Below are 21,914 nucleotides of genomic sequence, written 5' to 3'. Positions count from 1 at the left end.
CCAACTATTTGGCTATTTCAATTCTGAACAGAGTACTTGACAAATTATTTTATTTCCTCAGGAATCTGCTTGCTCTTTTCACATGGAAGTGATGAAGACACTTAATGGGAAAAAAGCTTGCTTTAGGCTTCTGGGACAGACAGGCTGTTTCCTAAATATGTCACATTCTACTTTTGCTTACTAATCTAATGGAAGGTCCTCAGAATGTCCATAATTTAATTGAAAGACTCATCCTAGATAGCAGGTGCAAAGTGTAAAAACAACCAAAGAAAAGACAAACAAACAAGCAAAACCCCAAAACTTCTGGGCTGTACATTAAGAAAAAGATTTTTTACAACCTCACATGTTGTTTCACATCAATACTATAAAGAAATTATAGGCTCATTATAAAACAATTACAGATGTTTGTCAAGCAGTCCTGTGTACATTTGATCTTAACTTTATGTAGGTTAGCCAGAGCAAATTATGCAACATTTTAAATGGAATCAGCAAATCAAAAGCCACAAGCATAATACTTCTGGTTGTAACCACTAACCTGTTTACAACTTGCTTCTTACCAGATGATAATTCAAAAAATTCATTCTTTTAATTCACTTATGCAAAACACAGTGCATGCACAGCTCCCCCACTTACTTTACTCCACGTAATTAAAACACCTAAAGTTTCATGCATATTTGAGTTAAAAACTGCCATTTAGAGCACTTCAGGCTGAGGTGCATCTTGATATCTTCCCCTGTGAATAGTAATTTCCACTGGAAAGACTGTGGTCTCCACCTGCCCTTCTCTACAAAGCAGAAAGAGGAGCTGCTGGAACAACAGAAACCTTAGCACACGCTCCCTGTCCAGCGGCCACTCATGGGTAAGCAGCACGCTTGCTATCTGCTGCCGGCTAAACCTGTCTCTGCTGCAACAGGTGCTGCTGGCAGAACTCTAGAGCTGGGAAATGCAGATCTCTGCCACTGATACAGGATGCTTCAAAGCCAGCTGCCACCTCAAACCAGAAAAATAGAGACAACAAGCCTACCTAGACCGGGGGACATGGACATCTGCGTCTTCTAGACTCAGCGAGCCGCCTGCACACACTCGCTGTCACTCACGCATTATGCACTCAGTCTACTACTCCTCCCTCCTGTCTGCGCAGAGTACAGCACTCTCCTCCCTCCTCTGACTCCTGCTGCCTTTCCGCTGCTGTGGAGATAAAAAGGGGTGGGATGAAAGAGGACAACATTTTTCAAATCCCAACAATTGTCCCTGTGCTGCTGTAGTTCAGAGCCAGCCTCTCCAGTCACTGCCTCGTCTGTCCCTCCGCTGAGCTAGGACTGCACTGTTCTGTTACTGAAGATTGCAAACTGCCAGGTGTTGCCTGAAAGATGACAGATTTTGGATTCAAGCCCTCGGACATGCAGCCGATCACAACAGTCCAGTGCTGGACAGGGATGCACAATCTCCGTCCCTTGATCAGTTGTTTTGGATTCAGTAATTTTACTAGTACCTAATTCCTGTTTAATGGTTACTTCCACCCCAAGCAAATCCTGAGCTACAGCTGACCTTCACAGCATAGGTAGTAACCAGGCTTTGCCAGTGTTTGTCCCTATACTCTTCAAGTCACATATGTTATGGTAAACAAGTTATGAAAATTCCTACTTTTCCAGAAAATGTTGCATCTAAGCCCCAAAACACTGAAAATACTGAATTCTGATGAAAACTCACTCACTTAGTCCCATTTACATGGTATTTACCATATTTCCAGAATCTATGAGATAGCAACTAGCTCTTAAATGGAAATATTATTGCAAACTAAGGCAGCAGGAGCAGCATAATTTCGTGCAGGCCAAATCCCATTAGATGCATTAGCGCTTCCAACATACTCTTCATCTCACATGCAAATTGAGACCATTCTATCAAATTTGTAAAAAGGCACTGACTCCCAGTACATTCTTAATTTATAGCATCACATAACCACATATCAAATACTTTGAGTTTGCTAGATCCTATCTTATTTTCTGGTCCCAAATCTTCATTCTTTTATCAAAATAACACTCATAAGTTGCTAGAAAGTTCATGGCTCTGAAACAACTTGGTGCAAAAAGCACTGTAAAAATATACACCTACCAGGTGCGCTTTTTTAATAACGCTGCACATTAGCATTGAATAATTGAAATCTAACATAAAATCCTCTTCTAATATTAGCATTTTAGTATTTAGAAATAAATCCAAGCATAACTCCAGCACAGTTTCAGATATTAATGCTCAAAGCTTTATTTAAGCACATTTAGGGACAAAGACAGGACAGGATTCTGCCCTGAATGAAACTGAATGATATTTGCAATGTTTGCTACAGCTTATTGAGAATTCTTACATTTCAAATGAGCTTTCTTTGGTGATTTTAGCTCATCCAGAGCACATGGAGTATACAGAAAATAAAGATCACGGTGATACAGGGAAATGACTATACAGTGTTAGCAAAGAATCTGCTGAAGTTAATATTAACTTTGTAAGGAAGCAATACAGTGCAAAAGTTAAAAGGAAAAAGCAAAATGACAGGATCTAAAACGCTGCATGTCTTCTGACAGCATTAGTCTGGGGACTCAGTCAGTACTGTATAGAGCTGTGTGGTTAACAATTCAGGAATAATGGAAGTAAACTGGAAAAGACAAGATGCTAGAGAGTGATGAGAGGTTTGAAAGATTACTTAGCAAAAAGATAAAGATCTTAAGTATTTAACTTACAAAATCAAAATAAATGCTTGAAGGTATGAAGCATTCCACCCAACATCAGCTGTCTAGTCTCACTAGCCACATAGTAGGATGGAATGAATGGCCTCCAAGAGGTGCTTGTTTATCTCCATTTCCTAAACAGGGAGTGTAGATGACTATCTTAGATTAGATGTTGTGTACCTTAGACTTCTGGGATAATTACACTATGTAAATATTAAGATGAATCTCTGGGCTTACTCTGTATACAAATGAACGTGGATAAATAAAGATCTTAGGTGCAACAGATAAATGCATAGATGATTTGATACACAGAAGCAAAACTAGATATGAACACTAGGACTAATTTTGAACTGTTTCTACTGTTTTCTAATGCAATTTCAGTCTAAACTATTTCTCATTTTGCCCTTTGTCCTACAGTTTCTCTGGGAAGACAAGTGACCCTACAGTCGGCTTGGCTCCCACCAGCAGCTAGTTATCACGCTGCCCAGTATCAGAGGGATTGACTTAATAGCCCTCAGCCCTCAATTGCAGCAAACCAATGCATATTAAACATGGCTAATTATTGAGACAGAAAACAAAGGATGATCCTGAGAACCCTCTAATTCACACGGATAGTTTCACAGTAATTTACGCATGACTTTGAACAAAACTGCATTCTGATCTGAAACGACTGTAACTCTGACTATTCTCGCACTCGATTTGCAGTTCTCTGCATTTTCATTAGATCCCTAAGGATTTCCTGATCACTTCTTTACTTTCACCGTACCATTCCAGAGACTTATGATTCCCTTTGTTGTCTATAAGCATAAGACAAAGCTCCCAGGGAATTCTGTGAGTGGTGTTCCTCAACCAGCCGGAAGGTTATTGATGATTGACATGGGACACTCCACACGCACTTTTAACAACTCAGCATGCTGCCCACACAGTGCTCACACCCCTTACAAATGTCAGGAATGAACAATTGGGCCTGGTATTGGGCCTACAATAGATCTGGCATTGCACAGAACCATTTCTTCAGGTCAGCCTTAAGTCCTCTTTTCAATAAAAGCAGTAAATAAGGTGTATTAAGTACACCCCTTGATTGTTTATTTGTTTGCATTTCCTTTGATTTGAATTCGTTAAAAGTCTGCATGGTAGAAATGGCTCTGCTGTGGGTAAACTAATATTGAAAGCAGTGGCAATAGAATCAATAGCCTCCAGTTTGTTTGTTTGTTTTGAAATCTTGCCTTTTCCCTTCACTGGCATCATCTGAAAGGAAAGATCAATGGAGAGGGAGTTAAAAGAAAAGACAAATTCCTGAGAAGGAAAACAGGAGCTAAAGGAGCAAGAAGGAAAAACAAAACAAAACAAAGGGCTTCAGAAGAGAATATTTTCTCTTCTTTACATTTTTGCTTTGATTTATAAAGCAGATGTCTGTTTTGCATGAATTTGAAGGCTATTTGGTTTTCAATCATATTATTGCAATCTTTATATACTATGAGAAAGTAAAAGTAAGTGCTAATCAAATTTGCTGGATCTCTCTAAAAAGCTATAAAATTGAGTTTTTTTTCATGCTTCTTATTCTTAACTTTTAAAAAATTATTGCACTTTATAAAAAAAAAGAATTTTTGTCACTTGAGTGAGGACTCCAAGCTTCCAAATCCTGGGATAAAAACTTATTTCTGTACAAGTAGCAAAGCAGGAATTGCTGAAAGTTTTGAAACATCAGTCCTGCATAGACTTTTGCCCATTACCTTTTCTTGTACTTCAACCAAAGCAGACTGAACAGCTCAGAATGAGGAACATTAAGCGTATGCATAGCAATTAAATAAGATCAATTTGTATTTAAAATATATCCGACATAAGATTTATCTCTTGATAGATATGAATCACTTCCAAAATTGTAAAATGGAGGCTGATATTTGTGATGTATCTGGCAAGATATAGGTGATGTACTTGTAAGAAATCCACTTGATAGATCTGTGGTTTCTTGATAGTTGTTTTCTTTTTGTTTTGTTTTGCTTGGTTTTGTTTGTTTGTTTTTTGTGGAAAGGAGATCTTCTTTGAATGATCATTCATGCTAGCAAGTCTCTTTCAGGAGCATTTCTGCAAGAGACCATCTTGAGAATGTTACATACCACCATAAGCACTTGCACTCTTCCCTGTTTGGCTGTAATTTCATATTTGATCCAATATGAATTACTATTTGCTTGGCTGATATTCAGGATGCACTTGCCGTGTTCCTTCAGGCTGCTTCCTCAGAATGGGATTTACAATGGGCAGCAGACCTAACTGGCAGCACTGAAAGAAACGGTAGCTATAAATACAGAATGTGACTGTGGTAGGTTAGTCTTCAGGGGATTATGCTGAAAGTCGTGCTTGGGAAGAGGGCAGAACTGACTAAGTTTCATAGTAAAGAAGTGTGTTCACCTGTCTCAGAGCCTGATTAGTCTGTATTATCAGGCTTTGGACCACTGTCACACAGCAGTTTATGATGATACTAGTTTTCTGTTTTTCAAAACTTAAAATGAGTTTTATGGTCATGTTCCTGTTGTAACCTGGTTACACTCTCTGAAGAGTACTACTCCTACTTTGAGGAAATGTACCGCCTTGCTCGGGTATCACCTGACAGCTGCTGAGTAGTACCAAGTACTTGCACAGCTCTCCTTCCTGAACTGCTGCATGTCCTTCTTCATGGGCTGGGAATGCTTTAACATTAAAATCCTTAATTTAATGGAAAGTTTCCTGATGAATAAACAGATATTTAGAAGATCACAATGGTGACAAATCCTAACAGTACTACAGCCTGAGGAGACTGTATGACAAAGTCAGAGGACAACATTTCTGTCCCAGTAGTTTTTGTATGGCTGGTATGCAGATAGGTAGATAAATCTGGGTTTTGATTTTTGATATTTATTTATTTATTTATTTTAGATATCCAGTATTTAAAATAACAAGAAATGAAAATGTCTAATTAAATAATTCCAACTGCTGGATGGCAATAAAATGTGACAATATTGGCAGGGAGACATATAACCAGCATCTGCATCTGATGTCACCATCCAACACAATAAAAGAGGAGGCACTACTTTCAGAGATGTAATCATTCATATTTGTATAGACTGATAAATAGATAGATTTCTAGTATCATGAGAGAAAAGCAAATGTTCCCTGGCATCTGTTCATGAGGTTTTACTATATTTTAACACATATTACATCCAGTCACATAACTGTGACCATTTATTATTGAACTTAGCTACTTATTTGACAAGACTTTCATTAAAAAAAAAATAAAAAATAAAAAAAAATAATTTTTTTTTTTTTTTTAAAAAAAAGAGACTTTTAATCAGAAACACTACTATAAATCTGTTCATGCAGGGAAAAAAACCTGAACAACTCATGAGAAAGTAACTCCTTTGTTTCAAATTAATGCAGCCCAGATTTTGTTGATCAAGTTGCAGCATGAAATTCTGACACATTTTGTGCCATAACAGAAAAAGAATGCCACCTCTGAAGAGATGGTTTAGTCTTATAAAGCTCTAAAACTTCTTTCAAACCTCAGTGGGAGCTTACTGACCTGAAGGTTGTCACGTGGAGAAACACCAAGATGAACATTTGGCAAGAATTGTCTTCCTGCTTCTCCTGTGCAGTAATTGTTGCTAAATAAAGTTGCACTCTTGTTTCTTCCAATCCAATGTGTTTTCATCTGAAACACAGATGATTTGTGGTCCTCAACTTAAGAGCTGATCATGTTTTTGAAGTACTTTATGTGGGATGTTTAAATATTTACAGATTTGTTGTTTGTTTTTCTCCACTGAGAGAAAGTGATATTACTTAAGTAAACCATGTAGATTAACTATCCAGCATGAATGTAAGTTTCCACTGGGAAACAGTGATGCCAGCATTTCTGCCCCAGAAATAACCATCCACCATCTCTACCTTCTTGACTGCAAGAAGTCCTGGTGTCCAACCTGGCCTTAGAACTGTGTCTACAAAGGAGTGCTTCAATGCCTTAGCATCCTGAAGCTGACTCTGATCATGGGGACTCTCACAGAAGACAGAAACATACCAACTGGTAATGCAGAATGTAATATACACTCTTCTAAGAGTTGATCTTCAAGGGAAAATGATGCAAGACATCTCCTTCAGTTTTATTAAGACTTTGTGCTGAACAACATCTAAGGCTTTCAGTATTTCCTTCTATTGCTGTAATGCTTGAATCTGCAACAGTTTTAAGCTAATGAAATACCTGTATTCCATTACTAATTACTCATTTTTCTAAATATTAAGGCTGTGAATTTATTTCTATACTATCATCCCTGTGACACCTGAAATTTGAGTACAATGGGGGCAAGGAGCTAACATCTTAATTATGCTATACTGGAAAGCATTCTAAAACAACCGCAGGTAAAATCCATGTATGTTTTGGTCAATGTAGGTATTACAGAAGCCTGTGCTGATGCACATTACTTAACATAAAATGTTCCTAGAAAAGTATAAAGCATTTAACACTGATATGAAACACACTCTCACATGGCCTTTTAAATTATACTATTACAAATCAAAAGTTGGAAGTGGCTCAAATAAATAATAAAACAGTTCCAGGAGAAAGAGATATACTGAGGAGAGAACAGTGAAATGCATGTTTAGGGTACAGTGTATAAATCAATAAAGACAATATTGTTTAAAATCTGTGTAAGATCAGCGAGCTTGATCTTTTAAAGTTGTTTCCAGTTTATGCCCACCATGTGTGGTGCTTCCCTGTGGTTTGTTATTTTACTTCAATGGCAGAGGGAGGAAACCAGCAAAGCTCAGTAACCATACTGCATAGCACAGTGTAACCATGGAAGCATTTGTCCACTTGTCAGAGCCTCCCCAGAAGGACTCAGCCATTCATTTCATTGAATCAATATTGAAGCTTTTAAGATTTATTACTAGAGGGTGGGGGAAAACTGAAAAAAAACAAATTCCTTGTTGCTTCCCATTAAATACGTCTTGTCACAGAAGGCTTATTAATACCTTCTAAACATTTTACTGATGTTGTGTGGGCTATGCTACTGTCTGTCCTTATGGAGGGATTACTCCTGACGTATTTGCATTAACACGTCTGATACTCAGTCAAAGAACTTAAAGCTTTTTGATGCATTCTGCTATCCTGTATAGAAGCTGAATTGAATGGAAACACAAAAGCTGTAAGAGAACAGAGGTGAAGGGAATCTTTTTTAAAATTCATGAAAATGCCCCTGATAAAGTGTTTCCATGTCTATTAGATCACTCTCCTATTTATGTCATAAATGGGACATATGTAATCATACCTTAAATGCTGAAAAAAGTCTAATGGGATGATTTATTTCAGTAGTATTTTCACCACAGTAGTTATAATATAATAAAATAATATTAAATTTGCATCAAATGTTATTTAACATGACTGACAAAGATATAGGCAAATACAAAACCAGCATGTTTTATGTGAAAAGCACAACCATTTTATAAGCTACATACTAATGATTATTCTAGATTACAGATAGCTGGAGCAGATCACACATTCTGTTTTTCATCAGTTTTATACTAAAACAGCAAAGGAAAAAAAAAACACCCTTTTTTTTAGTTACTTATGTAGTTACATACAGATGAGAGATTTTCTCAGGGAAAATGCTCTACAAAATTTAGTTGATTTCTGTATCTTTCATCTGAAGTATTCAGAAATGCTTAACCATGAACACCTTTGGCTCAGTGCTGTTTCTTAATATTTCCAGTAATGTTATGGGAAGATTTAGGAGTATTCCACCTACCAGACAGACAAAGCAGACTGACCCAGCAAGGGAGTGTCAGGCAGACTGGCAGCAAATATAGGCAAAATAACATAAAGGGTAATCTGAGATTTCAAGTATAAAAAGGTAAAGAGAGGAAAGAACAAACAAACAAACAAACTTGTACAAAGAGCACAATTTAGTTTAATTCAGATTCTTAGATGACAGTAAACTGGATAGTTGTAGGATTTGGCTTTTAACACTTTGCTGTATGTTACAGACATAGAGCAATGCTAATAGTGCAGTCCTGATAAACTGATTAAAAATTAGCCCTCAAAAAGCATTTTCCTTTAAGAAATTAGCAACAAAATATAAACAGAATTTTAAAGAAATGAAAATATTTCTATTTGCATTGTTCAGCAAGGAACACAAGTAGATTTGCTGCTGCTCAACTAAAAATTACAGGTTATTTGTAATGTCAATATTACCAGAATGGAAATGTCAGCACTACAATGAAATGGCTCACTTGGTAAGCTGATCCCACAAAAACAAGTCACGTTAACACTGCTGAATACTTGCAAAACCAAAGTGGAGTCTATACCAATGGACGTTACCAATGGTCTCCTGGAACATTTTCCTCTGCAGAATCTGAATAGAGGAAAAGCAGCTCATCTTACACATCCAGGGCAATGCTCTGAGTGTGGCAGAATAGCTAGTGTGATCTTCAGACACACCAACAGAACATTAGTGACCACAGCTGTAGGAGGACAGGGAAGGGAATAGATTACCGTTTCACACAGTATTCATGAGAAGCACATTTGAACTGCACAAGTTCTAGTGTCCGTGCTTTAGAAATGACACTGAAATCCAGAGAGAAGAGGCCGCTCGCAAATCACATTCCTAAAAACTGAGAGCTAAAGAAAACAGGGAAGAAAAGTTAACAAGTTCATAATGTGTAATTAATTTTTAAAAATATGAAGGGAAGATTTGACTACGGGGTAAAAATCCCATCAGAGAAAAAACAAGAAGAGCACTGAAATGGTTCCTAAATTTACTCAAGACAGTGCCATCGAAAAGAAGCAGCTACTTAACTGGAAACTCATGGAGCTAAAACTGGAACTAATCTGTGACGATCTTTAAAAAAATGTGTAAGTTGTCACACTACACAGGATCTTATGCATTGTTACAGAGATACATGAGTAGGAATTCAGAAACAGGAAAATCTTCCTGCGAATAATATGGAATAATTTTTCTAAGGCCTATAGGCCCTTTCTGTGTACTGCTTTCACGGCTACTGACTGGTTTCACTGTAAGATTTTCTTATTCAGGGGGTACCTACATCATGTAAAGTAAAATGTAAATTACTTGTGAGTTCTTCACAGATTTCATGGAAAGGAAGGAAGGAAGGAAGGAAGGAAGGAAGGAAGGAAGGAAGGAAGGAAGGAAGGAAGGAAGGAAGGAAGGAAGGAAGGAAGGAAGGAAGGAAGGAAGGAAGGAAGGAAGGAAGGAAGGAAGGAAGGAAGGAAGGAAGGAAGGAAGGAAGGAAGGAAGGAAGGAAGGAAGGAAGGAAGGAAGGAAGGAAGGAAGGAAGGAAGGAAGGAAGGAAGGAAGGAAGGAAGGAAGGAAGGAAGGAAGGAAGGAAGGAAGGAAGGAAGGAAGGAAGGAAGGAAGGAAGGAAGGAAGGAAGGAAGGAAGGAAGGAAGGAAGGAAGGAAGGAAGGAAGGAAGGAAGGAAGGAAGGAAGGAAGGAAGGAAGGAAGGAAGGAAGGAAGGAAGAAAGAAAGAAAGAAAGAAAGAAAGCGTCAGACAGCCAATGAATGGACTCTACTGGCTGTGAAATGGAAGGTACACCGAGTATTTCTATAATGAATATACTTAATTTAAAAAGGATTAAAAATAATTTATTGTAATCGAGTAAATGAAGGGAAACAGCAAATAAATGAAACATGAAATCAGGAAATAGCAGGCCTAATAAAATAGTGTTAATTATCATTTGTACTCATTGAAACCATATTAATGCTAATCAAGTTTTGTATTTGTACTTCTAATCACTTTTAAGTGAAATTGTCCAAAACCTGTGGACCAATTAGGGTTTGTGCAAATTTTGAGAATCAAGGCTTGGATCACAGTACTCATAGATACATAAATGTAAATATTTCCAAAGGATAACAAATTCCTCTGCAAATGTCTGCAAATCTAGCTTTATTTAATTCTGGCATAACTCTGTAGTTCTTAAACAGTTGCTCTCCTTGCACTTTGCACATCTCACAGACAGACCTTCTCTAAGGAAGCACTTCATTGGACTCCACTGGAGCTGCATATCTTCACTGACAAAACTGCATCCTAGAACTTTAGTACCAAAGTGCCACAGAGGGAAGCAGAAAGAGATGAAAGCTGTATGAATCACTGAGTCTGTATTTCGGCAACTCGTAGCTTAGCTTTTCAATCAAGTAATTAAAGTATACATTTAGATACTGGTGTTAGCCATCTAAATATCAATCCATCCCTGTCACTGTGAATGGAAGAGTAATATAAAGACTCATAAAAACTGTTGTGGGACATTATCATATAAAATTTCCAGACAGAATATATATATATATATATTAAAAAAAAAAAAAAAGTGACCTAAAAGCCACATTAGCCCTCTAACATCCTCTCTATGAGTCCTTTTTATTATTTTCTTAAGATATGTCTATGTGAATACTGAAATTCCTGATTGTGATTAAGACGCACAAGACATAGCATGACCAAGGGGAATGTAGTGGAGATTCGTGCCTTTGCTCTTGGAATGCCATGGAGTGATTAACACTGACCCCGCTGCTCATTGAGAATGCACTATTAGGATATGCAAAGTAACTTTACATGGGGATGGAGAAAAGAGGTATTCCTATTAGCATTCATGGGAGCTATGCAGCTACAGTCTTGTTCATCAAGTTTGGAATATACCCTTTTGTTATTGATGGGAAAATGTCACTAGTTACAAATGGTTACACACAGGGGTGTAGCAAGGTCAAAGCAAACTCCAGTACTTTCTTTCCCCCTCTGAGGCAGAGTGCTGCTTCAGCAGTTCTATTCTGACCTGGCGGTACACCTCCACGGATAAAATAAATGGTGAAATTCCCCACCCTGACCTCTTCTGTAGCTCCACCACCCAAAGATTAAAGAAAATCTCCAGAAGGATATGCCGTGAATGCCGTATGAAGGGATGGCCATCAAACACTGCTGTAGACATCACTGGGTATGACGCCTGCCTTCAGACTGCCCCAGGTCCACCCACAGCTCCGGCAGGTCTCATAAAGCAGTCTTTCAGCAGCATGAATAGGGGTTGAGTCATCTGTTTCCCAGCTACAGACAACTACAGTCACTTCATCTCTGCTCCTGAAAGCTTCCTTTAAACAACAACACAAGACAAGTTGGTGCCATAGATATCCTTTGCCAGATGTGGCACGGCACCTCTCAATAGATGAATTCTCATTCACTTTGTTATAATTACTTCTTAGCAACTTGTAATCCCGAGAGAAAGCTTAGGGAAATTAATTAAATCTTGTTACCTTCAATAAGGCACATTGCTCTTTCTGGAAATACAGCAGGAGCATTGATGAAAAATCCAACTGACAAGGGCTATTCCAAAAGTGGTGTCTCCTGTTTTGTTATGTTGGCTCACAATGTCAGAGGCAGATGTTAGTGGTACAGCACTAGAGGCTGAACCTTCCCATCCGTATCCCATTACATTTTGTTGCTGTGTGACAGATGGCAGCAGAAGGGCAGTCTAATAGAATGTCATGGTTTTGTAATGTTGCTGTCAATATTCCACATCATAACATCATGTGCAGTATAGATAATTAAAAGGTCCAGTTCCGTGGAATGGCGGTGTCCCAAGTACTCAGCTCTCAGAGGAGAACTACATATCCCAGAGGATGTTGCGGCCAGAGATAAGTTATGGGAGGAGGACATATATAATCTTGCTCCCAGGCTGGAGCTCTCTCTCTCTCTCTCAGACTCTTGGAGAGTGGGAAGCATTCCAGCTGTGTCACCTAGAGATCACAGTAGGCCTCTCGGTTTTTGGGGATTCTCTCTCTCTGTTTTGTTCGATTTATTAGCCTCAATCATATTGTATTTTATTGTGTTATCTTGTATTCCGATATCATATTTAGTAAAATAAGTCTTCCTCCTTAGATTGCTGCTGCTGTTCTTTCTTCCCATTCCCCTTTTCCCTTCCTTTCCAGGTCGGAGGCCCTACGGGGTGGCTGCCCCCTGTCACGGACACAGGTAAGTCTGGGTAACCCATGACACAGAATGGTGTCTGACATGAAAGTGCACATGGAGCAAAGGGTATTTTTTAATTGCTCCAACTGGATAAAACGTCACCCACTGACATTCGTTAACATTTGCTGAATGTTTCTGGAGATGCGAGAGTGGCTGTGAGCACAGTGAGGAGTGGGTGCTGCCTTTCAGCAGTGGTGTCAGCAGCGTGATACACAAGCTGCGTTCCAGACGGCCATACGGGTTTTTTATGAGCATAGCATGCATGCTCTTGTCCATGACAATGGTGGTGACTATGCTGAAAAACAGTGTCTTGTGGCTGAGAATGTGCTCTACTAATATTTGTATCTTTATATCTGTTGTAGTTTCCATGGAAATAAACAGAAAGCATTACTTTCAGAACAACCTATATTTGGCCAGAAATAGACTTGTTACAGGACCTCTGATAGCATATTCAAGCATGTGCCATGTATTCTGGCAATTCAAGCTAGTCGTCATTGTATAAAAGCTTCTATGTTGGGCTGTGTCTAAGGTGTTCACTGCAGCTCTGTTAATTAGCACAAGCTGTGCATCTGACCCATGGTAAAAATAGACAGCTTATTTCTGAGCAGGCTCTGATTGGGCAGATGCCTTCAAGTAATCTGTAGCAAAGAAAATATCCCACCTTCCACTCCTGAACTATTTAGAAATATTTCTTTGACATGTAACAAACTTTGGTTTGAGAAGGTAATAGTTACGCTTGGCATCAACAGCAATATTTTCACAACCACAAAACAATAAAGCCTATAGATTAGCTTCTACAAGCTTCGTGCTGGCAATACATTTTCCTCTTTGGAAGCTGACAGCTTAGTGCCAAGGTTTTGTAATTTTTGCTGTTGGTATTCCACATCATAACATCATGTGGAGCACAAAGAAGAACTACACGTCCCAGAGGACCTCATGGTCAGACAGGGAAACACATCACACTCTCTCACTGCCTGGCAGCTGGTGTGGGTGTGCTTCCTAGCCATGGTGCCTTCAGTTACAAAGTAGGCTTCTTGGTCTTTGGAAAACTCTCTCCCTCTCTTATTTCTCTTGATTTATTAGCCTCAGCTTCAATTAGATTGTATTATATTGTGTTATCTTGCATTCCGATATCATAGTTAGTAAAATAAACTTTCCTCCTTAGATTGTTGCCGCTGCTCTGTTTGTTTTCTTGAGCCCAGCTCCCATCTCCCCACTCCTTCCCCTTTTCCTTTCCCATATTTGGGGCTGGGGGGCCCACGGGCCTACTGCCCCCCTGTCATGTACACAGATTGATCTAGATAACTCCATGACAGCTGCTCTGTCCTTCATCATAAAATGCAACAATCACAGAATCATTAAGGCTGGAAAAGACCACTATGGTCTATTGGACCTAGTCCAACTGTTGGTCCATCTTCACCATGCTCAGTAACCATGTCCCTCAGCGCCACATCCACACAGTTCTTGAACACTTCCAGGCCCAGTGACTACAGCTGGAGCCCATTCCAGCACCTCACCACTCTTTCGGATAACAGTATTACCTTAAGGTAAATATTAAATACACATTGATTAAACCAATGTAACTGTGAAACGAGAACACATTGTACTTTGACGGTCTATTCTACAGTGCCTGGAAATGTGGCTTAAGCCTTCTCCAGCTTCTGAGCATTGTGCTATAAAGGGAGGCACAACAGTGTGGTGCTCACCTTTGGGTCACGACATGCAGTCTGCAAAACTAAAGTCATAAAAGATTTCTGGCTTTTTCAGTACCAAACATATTTCTGACCAAATTTCTTACTTTGCACAAGAAAGTCTGTAAATAAAATATTAATAACAAGAAAATTAAAATAAAATAAATAAATAAACAAAAGCTCACAAAATAACAACAAACTCCTCAAGCTGTAGCCCCAGGCTGATCCCAGGGCTGGCAGCTGCTGTGTGGAGCACCTACTGACGCCTGCTGCAGTGGAATACATCCTTGCAGGGCCTTAAGAAAGCACCCCCAGGCTCAACCTCCTTACTAGACCTGTAAGTTTTCTTATCGTTTCCTACTGTTCTTACCACTTCCCACTCTCCAGCAACATATTTCTTTCCTTTAATAGTGAAAGAAAGGCTATTAAGAATGGCAAATTTACAGTTTCTTGTGAAAGAAATATGTCAGCATGAGCTGTACATGGTATTTCTGCAGGGACAAAGGCTTTACTGGGTGATACAAAGAGCACTGCAAAAGCAACACGCACCAAGAGCCAGGCAGGAACACAGCGCCGCCGCACTCTGGAAATGAGGCGCAAAGGGCTTCTCAAAAGAGCTCGTGCTGCCATACCCATACAGCAGCCTGCAAGGCGAGCGGCCACAAGCCGCACACGCAACTCGGAGCAGCGTCCCAACCCCTGCTCAGCCGCCTCCCTCCGACAACGCCGCGGAGCGCAGCCCTCGGGGCGGGACCATCGTGCTGACGTGGCGGCTATGAGGAGCGGAGGCGGGGCTGGGGGTAGGACTGGGCGGCGCTGTGCATGGCTGCCGGCAGCTTCCGGGGAGGGGCGGGCAGAGGGGGCCGGGTCTCGCGTCTCCGGGAAGGAGGGAGGGAGGGAGGGAGCGGGCGGGCCGGGTGGGCGCCGTTGGGCCTGCGTCTCCGCTGGGGCCGGCGGTCCCGTTCAGGGTGCCACGTCTACCGCCCGCCCCGCACAGCATGGCCGGGAGAGGCCCGGGCTGCGTTCTACAGCTGCCGGCCGGAACGCAGCCGCCCGGCGGCGGCCACCTTTACCCCGGGGAGAGCGAGGGGCTGGAGGAGGAGAGCGAGGTGTTCGAGCTGCGGCCGCGGGGCAGGGAGAAAGTCCGGCGGAGCACGTCGAGGGACCGGCTGGACGGTATCATCCTGCTGACGAAGGACATCCAGGAAGGGGACACTCTGAACGCGATCGCTCTGCAGTACTGCTGCTCGGTGAGTCCGTGCTGGCCGGCTTTGCTCGCCTCCTCCAGCACCGCGCGTAGCGCTGCCTCAGAGCGTCCTGCTGCGCCGGGCTGATAGCCCTTCAGTGGCTGAAGGGACAACGGATCCTACAGGCTTTTCGTATAAATCTGATTTCGTGTGCGGTGTTTCCGCTCGAAATATGCGCGTTACAAGTGACTGTAATGCATTGTCGCAAGTGGGCATCTCCACCTGCGTGGCCTTCTGTATCACAGCTTCTCGCTGGGAAGCGTTCGGTGAGCCAGGTGAGTGCTCTGCCCCTCACTGCCCGTGCCTGCCTGGTGCTGGACAAGGCCGGGACTTCTGCTGCGATGTAGGAAGTCAGCTGTGCCAGCTCCCAGCCCTGCAGCTGTACGAAGGTCAGAGGTAGACTTAAAATCTTTGTTTTCCACGAGTCATGCTGTTATCTAATTCATTAGTAATAAAATTATAACCCTCCTGCAGTGAGCTAATGTACCAAAGGCCTAACATAACTTTGTGGTAATAGTGACAGGCTTTGGCTTAAATAAGTTTCAGGACTCATTGCAGTTAGTTGGGTATTTTGTGTTCACTTACCAAGACTGACCTCAAGTAAGAAATAGCTGGAGGGTAACTGATGTGTGCTCATACAGTTCTGGGGAAGGTGCAAGGATACTTTGCATTGCAGTGCAGTTGCTGAGCACTCAGGTAAATGCTGCCTTTATTTGCCTTTTTTTATTCCAATCTGACACTTAATAAATGCACTGCTTTAGGAGTTGAAACACTACATGTTGTAAGGTTAGTGCAGGCAGTAGGCACTGGTTGATTGTCCCAGATTACATTTTTTGGCCCAAATCTCTGTTTTAAGTGGAGCGGTTACAAGGGGAAGGGGTCTCTGAACTTTGTTGTTTTCTGTCAGTAATTTCTTCACAGATAATGTCCTCCCAGTGAGGACAGGAAGGATCTGTGGTGTGATGCACCTTTAGAAGACAAAATTTCCACGTTCTTCTGTTACAAAAAAGTACTGACTTTAAGTACTTAATTATAATCAGGTTAATTATCATGAGGTTTGTGACTATATTGTGCCTTCACAGAACTGCTGTATGGGAATGAAGCTGCTCATTCTCCAAGGGCAGTTAAACCCCTATGGAATATTTCCTGAGAGTTTTAAAATCCGAGCCTCTTAAAGAGGAAAACAAGATTTGTTTTGAGCGAGAACAGGGAAAGGGGAAACTGACCTGATGGGGGAAGATGATGATGTGCTAAGTTATGCTTTGCTTCTACCTTAGCACTTAAAAGCAGGAATAGTATCGAAACCAGTTGTGGCCAGGTGGACTCATACATTTTAATCTTTACTCAAAGGCTTTGAATTTGATTGAGAACTCGTAGCCACTAATTTTACTAGCAGAGCACAGGGCAAAGTCCTGTTAATTTAACAGAGGTAGTTTCCAGTAATTGCTTAATGTACATTAAGTGAAGTGCATGAAATGAGAGTCTGTAAATAACCTTCTTGCTTTAACTTTGTTCAGGTTTGATCTTTGACCTCTAACTACTTGGAGACCACTTGGGTATAAGTTATCCCTTTCCTTCATTGGGGAGGAGTTTTATTTCTCACGAATTCAGACCTTTTTTAAGAGCTCATATTCACATATCTTTGCTATTTAAACTATTACTATTATTATTTTTTTTCTCTTTCAGGTTGCAGATATCAAGAGAGTCAACAATCTTATCAATGATCAAGACTTTTTTGCTCTGAGGTCTATCAGAATTCCAGTGAAAAAGTTCAGTGTATTGACTGAAACACACGTGTCTCCAAAAGGAAGAACAGTTCTTCGGCCTGCTCACTATTCCCCCGAAGTGCAGGATGCATCACCTTCTGATAAATTCACTGCTAATGAGACTGCTGGCAACTTCTTAAAGGAAGTGGATCGAGATATAGAAGAAATTGTGAAGTGTAACGATACGAAGAGGGAGAACCTTAATGAAGTGGTTTCTGCGTTAGCAGCCCAACAGGTCTGTTTTGAAACTGATGGTAGAAGTAAAAAATGCAAGGATCCATACTATGGAGCAGACTGGGGGATGGGTTGGTGGACAGCTGTAGTTATTATGTTGATTATTGGCATAATAACTCCCGTTTTTTATCTCCTGTATTATGAAGTTTTAGTGAAAGCAGACGTCAGTCACCATTCTACAATGGAATCTGCCCCCTCTTTTGTCACAGCAGCATCACATCAGAAACAAATAGAAAACGGAAGAAATCCAGCTAATAGCATAGATGTTGATAGTCAAGGAGAACTCCAGCCTTACAACAGAAAACCCCAGGCAAATGTTATTCATAGACATATAACGTAGCATTAGATGAAAACAGAATGCAAAATGTATCTGGAATGCGGAGAAAATGCTTACTGATACATGATTTAACTTTATGGGCAGCAGTCCAGCATGAGGATAGTTCAATGGATGATGTAATTCTGTAATGTGCTTCAGGCAGGAGGCCTTGGTGCAAGATCAGGATATAAATTAAGATACAAAATTGTCTCTGACGCTTTGCACTTTTTTCTGTTCTGTTAGGTGTCTGTTTTCTAATAAATGACAAAGTAAAAGAAGGTAGTTTGAGCTAACACACAAGGAATTTCACTGTACATTTTATAGCCCTGAAGTGGGCATTTGGGGATATCTGTCTTTTAAAGTATTTATAGAATGCATAGCACACTTGACATTTTAATATCAAGTTTACACTTGCCAGTTAAGACTACGTTCTTAAAATTTTATTTTTCTTATAGAATTCTTAAAACTCAATCATCCAATAATTAATTGCCACTATGAAATCCACTTTTTGTTAGAGGTCTTTCATAGAGGCAGTAGCTAATACCTAAGGTGGAATATTCAAATTCTGTGCCTGTGATCAGTCTGTTCTTCAGTACTTTTCGGTATTGATGGGAGGGTAGCTTGGTTCCTGTTTATGCCACACATGTTTCTATGTATGTTGTATGTTCTTCAGTAGTCAGATCTTTTCTTTAGAACTTCACATCCCTCTCCACGGTGTCCTTCAGTTGACTGGACTGGACTTCTCTTCTGGTCAGCTGTATATGAAATAAGTGGAGATGTGTGAAACTTTGCTGTGATTCCTTCATTACTCTTTATTTTATGATAATGACTTTTTCTTCCTCCATTTGATCTCAGTGTAAAAGCAACTGATTCTTCAGACAGTAGTTACCATTGGGTTCTGAATGCGCTAATGTTCACTCGCCCATGAATCTGGAATAACAACTTTTCCTGAAATCTACAAAACTTCAAATGAGATTCAGTGGCTGCTAACAAGAAGTTGACACTGCAACAGAATAGACCAGTTGCAGCTTCACGCAGTTCTTTAGCTGGTATTCTTCAGCCCCCCTTTTCTTGAATGTTTCATTTGGTTTCATGAACAGGCTTACTTTCCACCTTCTTTTCTTTCCTACCTGAAAATGCTACAGGAGGAAAAACAAGCAAACAGTAAAAGGACTTTTCATATTGGGGGGGGGGGGGGGGAGGGAGAGGGGTGATAAAAAAGAGGTTCTTGTGTACTCTGAGTATTTTTAAATAAAAGCTGATGTGTTGCCTATAATCTTTTGTTATATTTGCCTTGTGAAGTAAGGTGTCTGTGGTCCTGTCTGAGGTAATATTAACAAAGCTGAAGTTAACCGACTTCAGTCAGACTAAAGAAGTGAGAAATGGAAATACATCATGAACTTCATTTTAAACTCTTATCGTAAGCTCTCCTGTGGTTGTCTTGACTGTGTATGCAGTATGAGAAATCTGACAATTATTTTTTTGAATTTTGGAAGGAAAGGCTTGTGCCACTATCTGTTGCCCCCCCAAAATGGGGCAAGTGTTATTTACTGGTGTTTTAAGTGTATGAGCATGAACTGGATTAATGTATGTACGTTGCTCTGAAAGTAATGCCTCCTACTTATTTTTATGGAAACTGTGGCAGATCCAGAGGGCACAATGACACTGATAGAGCAAATTTTCAGCCAGAGAATGCTGTTTTTCAACATATTCACTGCTATTAATTGATTTGTATGGATGAGCAGATAGACACTCTTCATTTCATAGTATGTTAGCTGTGCATGGCTGTCCAGAACGTGACCTGTCATTCTCACTGTTTTCACCACTGCTGAAACACCGCTTGACCCACCACTTCACTGAGCTCATAACCACTGTTTGGTCTCCATAAACGTTCAGCAGGCATCAGTGGGTTCTGGTTATTCTGCCTCTCTGCTGCCATCAGTCATACAATGACTAAACATAACAGTATTGGTGGAAAGGTTCAACCTTTACTGCCATATCAACAGCATCCACGTCTGACATCATGGGTCAACATAAAATAGGATGTATTCTTTACATTATATTGAAAGTATAACGTAAAGCATGATGGAAAGCATGGTACAGTTGGACCTGTGAACTATTACAAGCAGCTGTTGAACACTTCAGTGAAAGTAGTATATCTGGTGACAGTGTGGCTGCTCACAGTTTCCACAGAAAGAGAGGCATTCAAATTAGTGTGCCCTTCTTTTTCAAACATCTTGTTAAATAATTTTTCTCTTCTTGAAAACATGTGCTAATAACACAGGCGTGAGTGTTCAAGTACCAGTTGTAAGGCTGTATGAAAAGTTTGTACTGTGAAATGATTTGTGATGGCCAATGTGATGCCACTTCTATGGTTAAAACATCAAGAGCTGGTGAACGTTTTGTGGCTTATTGTCACTGAGTTGTTAAAAGTGGCACGGTAAGCAGTTAAAAAAAAAGGGGGAAATCAGTTTTGTTCAAATGTAGTATACTCTGACCAACAGTCTGACATGTTCTTACTGTTACGTAGCATATTTTATTTAGCACGTTTTTAAATTAGGTTACATGTTTTAAATTAGAAGGTTACTGTTATCAGAAAATATAATCTTGGAAAGAGAATTTATGTTGGACTTCAGGTACAAACAACAGCTGTTTTTGCTATTTGCAAGATGCAGGGATTTGTACCGTCTTTTCCAAAGTACAGTTTGAATGGCAGTGCATCATCTTCTGAATAAAGTGAGTAACTCCTCTGTATCTGATATACTAAGTTAATTGTAAAGCTGGTCTTTTAGACTTGATGATATCAAAACAAACTGCATGGTAAATCACATTATAGATTAACTACAGCACATTGTTGGCCAGGAAGTAGGTTTGAAATATACGTGCATATTGCACTGCTGGATCATATAAAATGTTAAATGCTTTAAATCTGCTATATTTTGGAATATGTTGTCACAAATAATCTTTGTATAACTGTTTTATGAAGGTTCAAAGTATAACTTTGTAAAATAATCCTGAATGAGGATGCAAGACTTATTTAAGATACTTCGGCACCTCTGCTTTTAGAAAAACATAAGTAAAATGCATAAAATAAAGGAGTTTTTTTAGATTGCAGTGAAAGTAGTGCTTATAATGTGTTTGTAACTATATATTTTGCATGCATTGTAAACGGCCTCTACTTGTACTTGTTTTGGCTAATTTTGTGTGTAATCTAACGTATTCCTTGGCCAACAAGTACTTGTTGGCAGTAGCTGCATATAGCATTCATGTCTAGAATACCATAACTGGTAGGTTAAAGGTTTGTCCTGTGCCCACCTTGTTTAAATTGGAACTTTTCTGTATAAAGATCTTGTTAGAATTTGTTAGTTCTGTGAAAACAGTATTAAGAAATAGGGGTGAAAAACTAAATTAGTGTCCTAGTTTAACCCCAGAAGGAACATGGGCACCACACATACTTTCTTAGCCTACCTCCAACTCCAGCCCCAGCTAGATCTCTCCAAGTCTGACATTTGTTGAGACTCAGCAAACAGTCTACATTTTATCAACATCATGGTCTTGGAATAAATCCCAAGTAATTAGAAATATCAACTTACAATAACAGCTGTGAGCGTTATGTCTCTGGAACAACACCACCTCATTCCATTTCAGAAGTGGCTTGACACAGGGCACAGGCTGTTCTTAGGCTTTGGCCTTATCTAACATTATTAAACTAGTCTTAGAAGGTCTGTCCTGAGACACTTGCTGCTTCTGTAGAACAGATGTGACCATAGTTAACCTTTCAAAGGTGTTGAATAAAGAAAGTAATCTGTTCCAAAGAAGAGTCACATGCTCAAGCTAGCCACAGCAGTGACCAAATTAAAACACGTGTAGTGTTGCTTTTCCAAGGCTTACCCTCTGGTTCTTTTGCCTTTAGCAAAAGCGCTCTATTTGTTTTCCTTGTGTGAGTTGC

General features: G+C 40.0%; 2 protein-coding genes across 2 annotated transcripts in view; one reads left to right on the top strand and one right to left on the bottom strand.

Annotated features, from left to right (window-relative positions):
- ADGRV1 (adhesion G protein-coupled receptor V1) overlaps window positions 1–15,032 on the bottom strand; it is a 259,889-nt gene extending 244,857 nt beyond the window's left edge. The window contains exon 1 of the mRNA XM_072360423.1: window positions 14,885–15,032. Coding sequence (XP_072216524.1) covers window positions 14,885–15,032 — 148 coding nt within the window. The remainder of the gene's footprint in view (window positions 1–14,884) is intronic.
- Window positions 15,033–15,290: 258 nt separating this feature from the next.
- On the top strand, window positions 15,291–21,011 carry LYSMD3 (LysM domain containing 3). The gene is made up of 2 exons (XM_072359531.1): window positions 15,291–15,652; window positions 17,336–21,011. Exons 1-2 carry the CDS (start codon window positions 15,401–15,403, stop codon window positions 17,987–17,989), a joined length of 906 nt encoding a protein of 301 aa, XP_072215632.1. The 5' UTR covers window positions 15,291–15,400; the 3' UTR covers window positions 17,990–21,011.
- The last annotated feature ends 903 nt before the right edge of the window (window positions 21,012–21,914 follow it).

Source organism: Excalfactoria chinensis, chromosome Z (assembly GCF_039878825.1).
Source record: "Excalfactoria chinensis isolate bCotChi1 chromosome Z, bCotChi1.hap2, whole genome shotgun sequence".
Classification (NCBI taxonomy): Eukaryota; Metazoa; Chordata; class Aves; order Galliformes; family Phasianidae; genus Excalfactoria; species Excalfactoria chinensis.
The sequence above is the reverse complement of the archived record's forward strand: the minus strand, read 5'-3'. Positions and strand labels throughout refer to the sequence as shown.

Bases quoted from the DNA above. Each gene is read 5' to 3' on its own strand.
- LYSMD3 (XM_072359531.1), top strand. From the start codon at position 15,401: ATGGCCGGGAGAGGCCCGGGCTGCGTTCTACAGCTGCCGGCCGGAACG. The intron at 15,653-17,335 runs GTGAGTCCGTGC...TTTCTCTTTCAG, and splicing joins CTCTGCAGTACTGCTGCTCG to GTTGCAGATATCAAGAGAGT.